The sequence below is a fragment of the Pollicipes pollicipes genome, unplaced genomic scaffold, assembly GCF_011947565.3.
Source record: "Pollicipes pollicipes isolate AB1234 unplaced genomic scaffold, Ppol_2.1 Scaffold_6138;HRSCAF=7277_pilon_pilon_pilon, whole genome shotgun sequence".
NCBI classification, from domain to species: Eukaryota; Metazoa; Arthropoda; class Thecostraca; order Pollicipedomorpha; family Pollicipedidae; genus Pollicipes; species Pollicipes pollicipes.
The window spans coordinates 30006869-30020139 of record NW_023596818.1 but is presented as its reverse complement, the minus strand read 5'-3'; the positions used below and the strand labels follow the sequence as shown (position 1 = coordinate 30020139).

The 13271-nt window shown below is 45.5% G+C and overlaps 2 protein-coding genes across 3 annotated transcripts; one reads left to right on the top strand and one right to left on the bottom strand.

Moving 5' to 3' along the window:
• Positions 1 to 2363: 2363 nt before the first annotated feature.
• On the top strand, positions 2364 to 5256 carry Cnep1r2 (CTD nuclear envelope phosphatase 1 regulatory subunit 2). Of its 2 annotated transcripts, none has more exons than XM_037229548.1 (5): positions 2364 to 2495; positions 3370 to 3421; positions 4047 to 4118; positions 4486 to 4620; positions 5086 to 5256. In XM_037229548.1, exons 2-5 carry the CDS (start codon positions 3394 to 3396, stop codon positions 5229 to 5231), a joined length of 381 nt encoding a protein of 126 aa, XP_037085443.1. In that variant the 5' UTR covers positions 2364 to 2495; positions 3370 to 3393; the 3' UTR covers positions 5232 to 5256. The 2 variants fall into 2 exon arrangements, with proteins under 2 accessions (XP_037085443.1, XP_037085442.1); XM_037229547.1 differs by having other exon boundaries at positions 2364 to 2551.
• Positions 5257 to 6386: 1130 nt separating this feature from the next.
• On the bottom strand, positions 6387 to 9704 carry MED10 (mediator complex subunit 10). The gene is given in 4 exon segments (XM_037229198.1): positions 6387 to 6717; positions 7122 to 7190; positions 9567 to 9640; positions 9642 to 9704. Coding segments are annotated over 4 exon segments (426 nt in total). The 3' UTR covers positions 6387 to 6497.
• Between the last annotated feature and the right edge of the window lie 3567 nt (positions 9705 to 13271).

Genomic DNA, 13271 nt, shown 5'->3' with positions numbered 1-13271 from the left:
CCCTCCTCCATATTTTTTTTTGGGGGGGCCCCTTTGTCCCAAACTAAATGCATTGTAGCTAAACTTAGCTCGCCAAAATTCAGATCAAGGGTGCTCCATAACTGAGCTAGAGCGAAAGGAAATCCGGCTCGGAAGGCCCTTTCTACAGCATTACGGGTTCAAAGTTCTTCTGCTGAAGTTACCATCTTCAACATGCCAGGAGGTGCTGGTCAAACGATTGCGCTGACGGCCCTTGTTGGCTCGGGAGGCCCAGTTACGAACTAGGGCCACTGTTCTGGGTTACGAGGTACCCTGGATATTGAGAAGGCCACATTTTTGGAAAAGGATACCCCTTTCATGCATCACATCAGTGTCCTAAAATTGTTTTTCACTTGGGTGGAGGAGAGAAAACACTGTCTTCAAGGAGGTGGAAAAATCATATCACTCCCGACATATTTAATGCCACAAAAGTTGGTACGAACATGTAGCATTTTACTGCTAATTGTGTGCTCCCTACTCCTCCCTCTTTTTCAGGCCCCAAGTACCGTCGTGCTGTCCTAGTGTCCTGCCCAAGTTCAAGTACTTCCTAACTCGAGGCGTCCTCGCCATCCACCAGGATCTGTTCCGTCACCAACGAAATTTAAAACAGCCTAAATTGCCACCTGGAGCCGAATATATTACACGCCGTCACAACTTGACTGTGAGTGCGCTAAACCACCCAAAAAAAAACATAAAAAGTATGCGACGTGTCACGAATATCACCAGTATTCTCGTTTCGGAAGGTTTATTCGCACTTCGGTATCACTAGGGCGCAGGTCCCAGTGCATGAGCGACCGGCGTAAACGAACTCCATGCACCAATTCTCAACGTATTGAGGCAATACCATTGTTGAAGAAAGAGGCCTTGCGGGGTTTCACCGTCCATAAAAACACGATCCACCGCTTTGCTATCAGTTGTACACTCTTTTTGATGTCACAACCTGCAATACCTCAAGCTGCACGTTGTTTCATATCACAGCTTTGGCCTGTGTCTATAATTCCAGTCATAGGTGTCGATTTGCATTCTTTTGTAAGGGTCCCACCCTCTCCCCAATGTTGAGTTGGGCCCCAATTTTGACTTGGTCCCCAATGTTTTTGGCGGGGATGCTCAAAAAAACGTGGGTAAAAGAGGATCATAACACAAAGTCTGTCTTCTTTGACCTTTCTGCGTAGTGGCGTCTCGTACCGCTCTCATAACAAAAAGTCATGGCTGCTCTCGCCATAAGATAAAATCGTAACAGCTGAGCGGAAAACGATGCAATGAACTTAACATTCCTAGAGTCATGAGACACCCGATGGTTTGTGAGGTTAAAGTGAAAAGCTCTGGAATATGGGGATGGCCTAAGTCCTTCATGGCTAACCTCGTGCCCGTCCCCCACAACCAAAATGCGTGTCGCCTCCCATGACCGCCAAAGAAGAGCACTACCGGCGCCCTAAGGTGGCCTCTAAAAGGGCACTTTCACATGCCGATCAGAAGAGACGCGTGCGTCCAGTGCCTGTACCTTGGATCCAACCCTGCGTGATTTCTATACTGCCTGAATTAAATACTTTTATAACTCATGCAAAGATTAAAAACATATATTGCGTTAAATAAAAACGTGGGCCAAATCCGGTGAGCAAAAAGTGGGGGGGGGGGGGGGTAGGTCGCCGGGCCTTCGTTTCACTCCCCCCACAATAAATTACAAAAATGGACACCCCTGGCTGCAGTACTGCAATGTAGTTTCATGGTTTTCAACAATGCCTACAACTCAGATTGCAGAGTTCGCGCCTGGCTTATTTGCACTCCCCCAATCTAGGACCGCCAACCAGAAATCCAACACTAGATAATCCATTTCATGGCCAGGGTTACAAGGATGACGGGTCAAGGCCCGAGTAGCGAGCCATGCTTAGCGAAATTGGCTCATTATTTCGAATTTGGGGCACTACGTCTATGTAGTTATATGGCGATCTTGTTTGGTGTTTAGCAACGATTCTGATTTCAGACTGATTTAGATCAACGATTGATTTCAGAATCCTTGCCACTCTCCACGAGCATTTGGGCAGCGCGCACATCATACCAACATAACATTTCTCTATTAACGTGCTTTGATCATATTCACGTACAGCCCATTATATGTTCCAACTATGGACCTAGGACCTAATGGCCAAGTATCCAACGTTATCAAAAATAGAGCGAGGCATGAAGTGCAATTTACTTCTTTGGTACTGTTTTTTTGCTCTTTGTACCAAAACTTCGATGGTGGTATCATATGGTGTTAATTTTCTGTTCCAATTGTAGCGCAGCTGTTTCTGTTATGCGGGGCGAAATCTTTCGCCTTTGCTATCACATATTCCATATCCTTAAACCTTAGGAATAGTTGTGTTGTTTAAGCAGACACTGCTGAAAACAGCCAAAAAGAAAGCAGGAAGAAAGCAAACAAAGCTTGCTTTTTGTGCATCGGGGGAAGGCAAACAAAGGACAACTTAGGCTGCGAAAAGGGCGGTAGTTATCGCAGCACTTGTCGCGAGTATTTGAGAAATCTATCGGGCGTTAGGTAGGTGGGTGCGTCACATGTTCAGGGCCGCGGCAAGTGCTTGAATAACGGCAGATAAGTGGTGCCTTGTAGTTAATTTTGGCTGCGAAACTGACCAGGACTCAATGGAGATTTTTCAATCTGACTGTAACTGACATCCTTGGGTCATGATGGAATGCTGACTAGAACTTTTATGCAATGCAGCATAGCTATGGTTTGCTTGCTTATAGCTGCTACAAGGGCTGAGAATATAGCATTCTTCAAAATTGGTTGATTTAGTGGATGAGATTGTGGACTAAGTTGGTTACATAGCAAAGTAGGCAATAATGTCCTTTACTGAATTTGCAGACATTTATTGAATAAAATATTAGGCCCATATGATTTTCAGTGTACATTGAAGTAAACACTGGGAGAATGTTGCATAACATCATAAATTTTTGGGAACTTTCAGAGGTCCTTTTATTTGAGATGTCTAGCACTGACAGAAGGGGATTGATTGTTGACCATGAGAATGGATGATGCTATGTGGTAGCCTTACAGCTTTGCATTTCCAATAAAATTGGTAGATGATAATGCTAATTTAATTAATTAAATGACATGATGATAAACCTATCAATAATGCACAATGTTATATTGTTTGACTTCCTTACCCAAACACATAAATCAGCTAGGTCACATAATAATGACTAACACATCAAAAGTTGACATGTATAATTAGAGATCTTGAGAGAAAATGTCATGCCCTGTTCCAAGGTGGCTGATTTTTAGCATGCCAATTAGAGTAAACTTGCTTGTCTGTGCTGGATGTTTGTCTGACGTTGAGTATGTTGCCGCTACAGGTCACCTGAGGTAATAGCCTCATTATGTCCATTGAACAGACAGCATGTGAAGGTAAGCATTTCCCTGACTTTTTTGATACTTTCATGAAATCATGCTCATTGACTGTACCCAATATGTCAATTTCTAATGGTTTACAATGCAGAGTTAGTGATTTTGGACATTCCATGTGAATGATAATGGCATTGGTGAAATGTTTTGTCTATCTCAAAAGTACACCCCAAAACAGTCCTTAATTTGATCACTAGATTGAGGCGTTACCCCAAAACAGTCCTAAATTTGATCATGTGATTTAGGTTATGGGTGTGGTGTGGTGAGGCATAATCCTTATGAGCTCCCACATATTGTTGCCTGAAGTTCAACTTTTCCATGATTACTTAATTGGTTTGGGTGGTGCCACTATATATATATATATATATATATATATATATATATATATATATATATATATATATACATATATAATTATGCAGTGCCTGCCATTTGTGTTACCAATACTTGTGTTGAGTCCTTCACAAATGTTCACACAAGCAGCACTTGCACACTCATAATGAGATACACATAGGTGAAATCCTGCTCACTTTCTGTGATCTCCAGAAGGTATGCCCCACTGTGTGCTTGCATCTGCCAGTGTTAATAATATGCAGCCTGCCCTGACAGCACACTCCCCCTGCTGCAGACCTGAAGGCGTTCGAGCGCCGCCTGACGGAGGTGATCACATGCCTGCAGCCGGCCGCCCTCCGGTGGCGCGGTGAGTGACGCCCTGGTCCGCCGCTCAGCCCCAGCGCCAGTCCTGAGCGGGCGCGGACCAGGCAGTGGCGACGCGTGCGCTAGTGTGACTCGTGGGTGGGCAGGGCTGGAGCATGCGGTGCGACTGCCGTGCTGCTGGAGAAGCGGCGACTGTTTCGGTCGCCCGTTATAGCGTGGGTACCACTGCTGTCACAGTCAACGTGACGCCAGTGGGTCTTGGCGCACGTGAGGAGGGTGACGCCAGGGCAAACGTGGCACTGCCAGCGTGACGTGACGTGGCTGACGTCAGAGGTGCCACTGCTGGCGCGGCTGCTGCTGGGCTGGCACTGCCAGACGAGGTATCACGACCCACGTGTACTCTGCCGCAGTCGTCCTCGCCACCGTGTCGGTGTGCACGGCCATTGGCGCCTGGCAGTGGCTGACTGACCCGATGACGTCAGAGGTCGCCTTCGTCCAGTCACTGTTCAACCACTTGTTCTTCGCCATCTCCACCCTGACTCTCGGTAAGCGACTTCCGCGGGCGGCGCTGTTTCCGGTGGAGGGCAAGCTCGGAGCATTACGTAAGGTTAAAGGCTTGGTATTGAGCAATTGTTGGCTGCCACTCATCTAACTTGTGACGGCAGCTCTGCATAGAAAGAGCTAGGTCTGTTCAAATCCAGTTGAACGTTCTATTCGAGAATTGAAGTTTAATCAGAGTCATTTGTCCGTTTGTGATTTGAGCCATCCAGGTACACCCTGCAATGTAATGCACAAAGGCAACCAGTCACGCGTCCAACGCAGAGCTTTTGTGACAGCCTCTAACATTGACACTCCTCGTCAGCATTGTTTGCCATTTGCGTTCACCCTGCGATGTGTGGGTCGCGCCCATCGTAACGATACTGGCGTGAGGAACTGGAACGATACTCACCTCGGCGGTGGCTCGCGGTTGTACGATGTTGCTGTTCACCACCGTGCCCCGCCTGCCACAGTGGTTCTCTTCCTGCTGGGTATTCACAAGCGGGTGGTGGCGCCGTCCATCGTCTGCTCGCGCACGCGCCAGGTGCTGGCCGACTTCAACATGTGGTGTGACGACACGGGCAAGCTGGTGCTGAAGCCGCGGCCTACCGCGTCGTGACGCCGCCTGTCCGTCTGACGCTAGCGCCGCGGCGGCCGGCGCGCCAGGCACAGCCTGCGCCACCGGCCGCACGGTGGCGCTGGCGTCTGCGGGCCGCCCGGCCGCGGCACGCGCGTTGGATGAGACCCGACGCAGAGGACGGGTTCTGTGACGTTCTGTTCGCTGGTGGCAGCGCCCCCAGGCGGGGAGGACAGGCCGGCCCGCAGCGCTGCGCCGAATCTCGGATAGTGCGGATGAGTTGCCGCCAGCGTCGTGTGGACTGTGTGACACGCGAGTGTGCACAGCTTGTACTGATCGTTGGCGAAGTATGGGACTGCCCAGCATCGTCTGGGGGCCGGTCCCCCCGAATGTGACCGCTGAGTGAGCGATGTGGCACTGGACGTTGATAGTTTCGCCACGACGAGCCCCCGCAGATTGCTTTTACCATCTCGGTATGGTGGTGCACTCAGCTTAAGTGACGCCTTGAAGGTGCGCTGCTGTGTGGTACGAGTGACATGGATGTTGTTTTAGATCATGACGTGCAGTACGTTATCATCACGGAGCGCGTATTATGCGATGCCGAGTCAGAACTATAGGAATTAGGAACGCTACGTTGAATAGACGCTATGGCCGTGATTGGTGAATGCCGTGATAGTGATACCAATAGCTTAGAAATGAACCAGTCAGGTGCCATCACTCGTGCTTACTGATCCCGTGCGTCGTGGAGTATCTGGACCGGCCTGATATGTTCGATATCTGTCGTCACGACGTCGGTTCCCGATACTCTGGTGGACCACTTCCCAGTCTTCTCTGTGCGACCAAGAAGACAATTTTTGAGGGTGCCCGCCTCCGACACTTTCAGAAACACGTCCTGGCATCCATGGACACGACCCATACTTAAGCACGATTGAAACGAATGAAAGCCAGCTGCTCCAGCACACGTCCCACTGCTGTCAGAGGCATTCCCTTCACGGCTGTGCCAAGTCTGCGAAGAGCCGCACACGCAGCAATAGCGTAAGAACACTCCGCTCATCTCATAACCACGGACGCAGAACGACTGCGCAGCAAGTGGGCTGAAGACGGGAGTTCAATGTCTGGTAGCTCCACACTGGATCCAACCGATCGGTGGCTCTCTGCGCGCCGCCATCGTCACGCTCACAGTCGTGAACCGCACACTGACAGCCCGCATATATTCGTTGATGACAGCACGTGGCAAACAACATGGTAACGAGTATGAATATGGAACAGTGTTGAGAAGGTATGGAGCGAGAGGCGGCCGAGCGTTCCTCAGCCCCAATGTTCCTCAGCAGGGGGCTGCTCACTGACTTTCCTCACCGCGCGGTACTTCGCCATCTCATTGGGGAATACCTGGGACAGCTCTACCTTCATATTCGCCTTGAAGCGCTTGTATGAGTCAATCTTTCCCTTGACCTCTTCATTTTTCGTGAGCGCCTTCTCCATACAGTCCTTGGTGTACAGCTGGGGGTTTCGACCCTGATCGATGTAGCTAGAAAGATGTACATGCATCAAAAAAATGCCTGCAGATGAGCTAAGGTACATGTAAACAAAATAATGTAATGGTCACACAGAACTTGATGTAAAATGCTAAGGATTGAACTTGGTTGTATGGAGCCCAACCTTTCTGCCCAGCCTCACAAGCCTGACACACAATTTTCTGACATGCAGGTAGCTTCATCATGACAATACATTCTTCCTGTGGTATTGATGGAATTGCTTCCTAGCACTTACAATATAACTCGGTAGATCATCACTATTACCCAGCACAATACACAGTTCTGCACGAAGGCAGGCGATGATATCTGAAAACATCTATGTAATGCTATACATATGCATGAAATGTTATTTCGCATATATGTATTTATGTATAATCATCGCTGGAAACAAACTTACTCGAACACCTCAAGAGGAACTTGCACATCTTGCACTTCATTCTTTAACTTGTCAATTTCTTGCAATCCACTGACCATCATCTGGCTGAAAGGGGGATTCTAGAAATAAGATTGCTTCTATGCTCAAAATTATGGAGTAAATTGTGTCCGGCAAAACAATTCACAATCATCTGTCATTGGCAGGAGGTGTGGTACACGATTTATTTCAAAACTGTATATGCAATAGTATTACTATTATCAGCAGCAACTGATGTCCGTGAAGTTAGGGACTTATTTGGCGCTTTTTCAGCGACAAGTACCGATTTCTCTGAAAAATGTCTCAAGGTCAATTGTGGCCCGAGAACACCAAAAATGCCCCTTATTTTGCAACATCACGTGACCTTCAATGTCAAAAGCTGGGTCTCAAGGGACGGGGAACTCGGTATCACCCAAAAATTACATGCCGATTTTCAACTTGCAGACGTCAGAGCATTTGCCACAGAAAGAACTAGCGTCCGTCAGAAAGTCCTGCCCTCTCAAGGTCACACTTCAAAGTCAAACAGATTCAAAGGAAGGGGAACTCGAATATCACCCCAAAATTACCGGCCGATTTGAAAACCATAACCATCAAACTATTTAAAGCGCATGAGCTGGCTTCCGTCCAAAAGTCCTGACATCTCAAAGTCACCCTTCACGGTCAAACGCGGGCTCAAAGGACGGAAACCTCGATATCACCCAAAAATTAACGCCCGATCTTCAACTTACAAACATCAGAATATTCGCCACAGAGAGGACTAGTGTCCGCCAGAAAGTCCTGACCTCTCAAGGTCACCCTTCAAGGTCAAACGCGGGCTCAAAAGACAGGGAATTCGATATCACCCCAAAATTACCGTCCGATTTTCAACTAACAAACACCAGAATATTCAACACAGAAAGGACTAGCGTCCGTCAAAAAGCCCTGACATCTCAAGGTCATTCTTCAAGGTCAAACACGGGCTCAAAGGACGGGGAACTCGATATCACCCAAGAATTACTGGCCGATTTTCAACCTGTCAGAATATTCACCACAGATAGAACTACCATCCGTGAAAAACTCCTGACCTCTCAAGCTCATTCTTCAGAGTCAAACACGGGCTCCAAGGACGGGTAACTATATCACCCAAAAATTACCACCCGATTTTAAACTTGCGAAGGTCAAAATATTTTCCACAAAAACAAATAGCGTCTGTAAAAATGTCCTGACCTCTCAAGCTCATTCTTCAGGGTTAAACGCGGGCTCAAAGGACGGGGAACTCCATGTCACCCCAAAATTATCGGCCCATTTAAACTTGCAAACATCAGAACATTCACCTTAAATATTGACCTTCAAGGAATATTGAAATATTAACATTGAATGGCTACCTTAAGAGGCCAGGACGTTTTCACGGACGCCAACTCTATCTATGGTGAATATTCTGACATTAGCAAGGTGAAAGTTGGCCGGTAATTCTTGGGTGATACCGAGTTCCCTGTCCTTTGAGCCCGCGTTAAACCTTGAAGGGCAACCTTGAGACGTCAGGACTTTTTGACGGACGCTAGCTCTTGCGCTTGTGAATATTTTGATGCCTATAGTTTTCAAATCGGCCGGAAACATTTGGCTGATATCCGAGTTCCCCGTCCTGTGAGTCCGCGTTTGACCTTTAAGGATGACATTGAAAGGTCAGGGCTTTCTGACGGACGCTGGTTGTTCCTGTAGTGAATATTCTGATGTTTGTAAGTTGAAAATCAGCTGGTAATTTCGGATGATATCGAGTTCCCCGTCTTTTGAGCCCGTGTTTGACCTTGAACTGGTGGCGTTGAGAAGTCATGACTTTCGGACATACACTAGTTCTGACTGTGGTGAATACTCTGACATTTGCAAGTTGAAAATGGGATGGTAATTTTGGGTGATATCAAATTCCCCATCTTCTGACCCTGCCTTTGACTTTAAAGGTCACATGATATTGCAAAATAAGGATCATTTTTGGTGTTCTCATACCACAATTGACCCTACAACCTTTCTTCAGGGAAATCAAAACTTGTTGCTGCATAAATCACTGAATAAATCGCTAACTTCACAGACATTAACAACTGGTCATATGCAGCAGTGGTATTGGTACAAGGATACATCATTTTAATATTATGGTACCTATAAGCTTCCAATAAGTATTTCATGCATGAAATGGGGCATCATAACCAAGTGAGTGCAAGCATGACCAACCTTGCAGGCCACACTCAACATGGGGGGAGACAGGTTCAAATCCAAGTTGTGCCACGGCACCTGAGTGCTAATGCAGTTGCTAGTACACTATAGAAGTGGCAACGCCATGCACTGGGTTCTCCTGTCATAAAAACAATGCTGTCTTCCCTTAAAAAACACATTAACAATAATAGGAGCAAAGATTTAATGAAGGTGGTAGAGGTAACAAAGTGTTCACCTGCACCATACTGTACAAAGCTTACATTTTTTGATTGAAGACACCTTGACCCTGTGGCTTGGAAGTCGCTCACAATGATACCTAGCTTGGCGAACATTTTCTGTAAACATTTCTAGCTGGGTCTCCAATTTTTCAAGAGAGGATGCCATCTGAAAAAAGAAAATGGCACAGCTCAATGTAAAAATATATGCAACATACCACAACCATCAATACTATATCACAACTTGTGCACAACATAGAACAAAACAGGGCACCAAGAAAAAACCAACCACATACCTATGCATGACTAAGGAGACCACAAATTTGTGTAGCTACTAGCTACACACTCCCTTACACATGGCCTCCCTGAGCACCAATAGTATAGCAGTGTATCTGACTATGCATCTAGAAAGATTGAGAAACTGAGTTTGATTCTTTGTGGCCCTTGTCCTTCCTGCCAGGGTGAGCAGCAGGCAATGCCCTATAGCCTGAGCAGCTGAGTGTGCCATAATGCCCTGGTGACAATGACATGTGACCTTCCACACTCTAAATAAGTTGGTACTACACACTTAATGATGCAAAGCATTACATGCATGACATGGTGTGCAATCTGCACACCATGGGAGATTTTGGTGAGATCCATTTGAGATTGTGGTGCTTTAATTGCAAACAAAGCACACCATCACTGGCCTCTGAGCCTTATTACAGGGCACAACTATCATTACACTAAGGGTGTATTCACAGCTACCTAGACACAAATAATAGATGCAGCCTACACACATCACACCACACTTACTCGGCACCTACTTTTGTTATTTTGATGTTCCAATGTATTCCCAGCAACCCTCGCCTCAGACATTGTTACTACCTGACTTGACATAAAATGTAGCTTTGATGAAGACAAAGAATAATCTTAACAAGTGATTTGATCAAAGTGAGACAGAGATGGCACAACAGGTTTCATCATGAAGAAGTCAAGTTACAGACCCAGGACCACTTGAGTGATCAAAAAGGTGTTTTGTACATCACAAATGGCTTAATTTGCAGTGTCTACTATTCAGAGCAAATACAGCACCTGAAAAAGTGTCTGCATTTGTTGGCAATGTGGTGACATTGTGAGCACATAACAAGAAAGCATGTCACACCATGAACATAAATGGAGAAGATTATACATGTCATGTAGAATAGAACATTCTCAGCATGCTGTGAATACATTTTATAATAAAAGGCTACCATCTCCAAAAATGGCATGAAATTAAAGAACAACATTAAAGTTTTCTTCTAAAAAAACAGTGGACAAAAATCCGTTTATGGCCACACATTTCCGGGAGAGTTACGTTGTCTGGGCTTCGGCGACGAACTCCAGCCATTCACACAAATAGACGCCTCTTCGTCCAAAGCATACCTTCTACGAAAATCCGATAATAGAGAGCACTGGTCAATGAATGATATCTTAACTATAAGAAACAGGGCAGACACATGAGAGTGGCATAGTCCATCGGAATAAAACTTTCTCGGCACACGAACAGACGAGCGCCCGTACTTCCTAGTGGCACCGTGCCGAATTCGACTACAACTTTTGTTGATGTACCTAAAATGCTGCATAATTTTTAAGCCATTGGTATGTATGCCATGAAAACATTTGTGATATGAATTGGTCCAATTGTACTCATTATGAGAAACTGAGAGAATGGAAACTTCTTTATTCTTCAGATTTTTAAGAAGCATCTTTAAAATGGCCTGAGCATGGCACGAGTCGTTTCTTCCAAAGGCAGAACGAATTGAGGCCACAAGCCCAGTTAGGTTAGGTTCATCCTTATGCTGTACGCTGAAATTTAAGAGCATTGAATCATCAAAATATTTTTTCCCAGAAAAAGAAAGACTAAAAACTTATAGAACGTTTTCATTCTTTACGATATCTTGCTTCATTTACACGTTGCCCAGGTCCACGCGATCCGAATAGAAACATGTTCATTAGTGTCTTGTGTAACCGTGTGTGGCGCCACCGGCGGAAGCGTGCGTTGTCGTTCTCACTTCTCCGTCGAGCATTGAGTCCCGTTGGGCTGTTGGAAAGGTGGGCGTTGGGATTTCGTTGTCTATGAAGTAATATGAAATGTGCGAGGTGTCCTTAAGCGACCTGTGACATTTCAGATCGAAGACGTTGCCGGTAGCTTCTAAGGTGTGTCGGAAACCCATGCATTTCGTGGACGCGCTTAGCAACTGCAATAAGATTTGGAGTCAGGATTTGTAATTGCTTGAAGCATATCTATATTTTGTTTTTCGTGGTGTGTATGCTGTTTTGGAGACGAACCCGAATTTGACTCGTGGTGGTGAAGTATGCCAAAGGTTCTCAAGTGTGACATCTGCCATATTTGAAGTTGTAAATGTCAGCGATGTGAGACAAGATGCACTGTTTTGTGCTGATGATTATATCATATCGGTCTTGTTGCATAAACTTCGAATTCTGGAGGCGAAGTCATGAAACAATGTCTTTGCCTGCCAAGCTAGACATTGGCTGAAATGGCTTCAAATGATTTTCATCTGTGGTATGTCACACAATGCAAAGGCTGATAGTCATGCAGGGATGAAAAAATGTAATGGGAGAGGGAGAGGTGTTCAGGCTATGCAAATCCCCTCAGGGACTTTTAATAATTTTGGCAATTTAGACTTAAGATTTGTAGAGTAGTCACCATTCTAATTTTTGCTATTTGTGATTTGCTGGACTTTATTTGTTACTGTCATTATTCCATCAGACAATGCTGTTTAATCTTGGCAAGGATGTGTAGCAAAACTGGCCACTTGTCATCCTATTGACAGGCTACTATATTTTGCTGTTAACTTTGTGTAAGTTTTATGATTTTCTCATAGGATACACACATTTATTCATGTTTCTCTACTCCCTTGTAGGGACTTTGTTTCTTTTACATGTGTCATACAGAAAAAATATAAGCAATGCAGGATAAGAGCACATATGCTTTGTATGACCAAACCTTGTTTGAAATCACAGATTATTAACCAACAAGTAATCCTGAATAACCCCACCCAATATCACGCCATCCTGTGAAGAGCTTCAGGAAACAATAACTTACCTGCTATAAATCACACCGCTTTGTTTTCCACGCATTATCATCAGCGAGTTAATTTGGTGATGCACATTTAAATTGTGGTGTGGTTTTCAGATGATGCACACAGCATAGGTGTACTTGGCTCATACTACCAGCAAAATTTTATCTCATGTACAAACATTGCTGGAGGTACTGGAGCATGCTATTGCTTTGTGAAATTGTGTACCATTTATGTGTAGATAACAGCTTGGGTTTGGCATGGCTATTCCCAGGAACTCAGAAAAATTGACATTGGCTATGTGTCCATGTTGAGAAAAAAGCATCCTGAACCATATTTATCCCAATGCTGTCATGCTGTCACTATCAGCTGCTGGATCTAGGCTTAGGATTTGATGGTTTATGTATGTGTCATTGAGGCTTTACAACACTCATCTGCTTAGGCTATATGGCATCACCTGCCCCTCCCCCTGGCAGAAAAGATGACCACAGCAGGGAATCAAACAGGGTACCTCTGGTTTCCTAGACTCATAGGCTGCAGTTTAATGCAGACACCTTAACCACCACGCTATTGGCACCATGAAAGTTCTGCATGAAATTAGTTGGAACAAGAAAAAGGCATCGTTGGTGAAATATTACCATAGCACTTGGTGGTAGCAAGGCTACAATTAAATA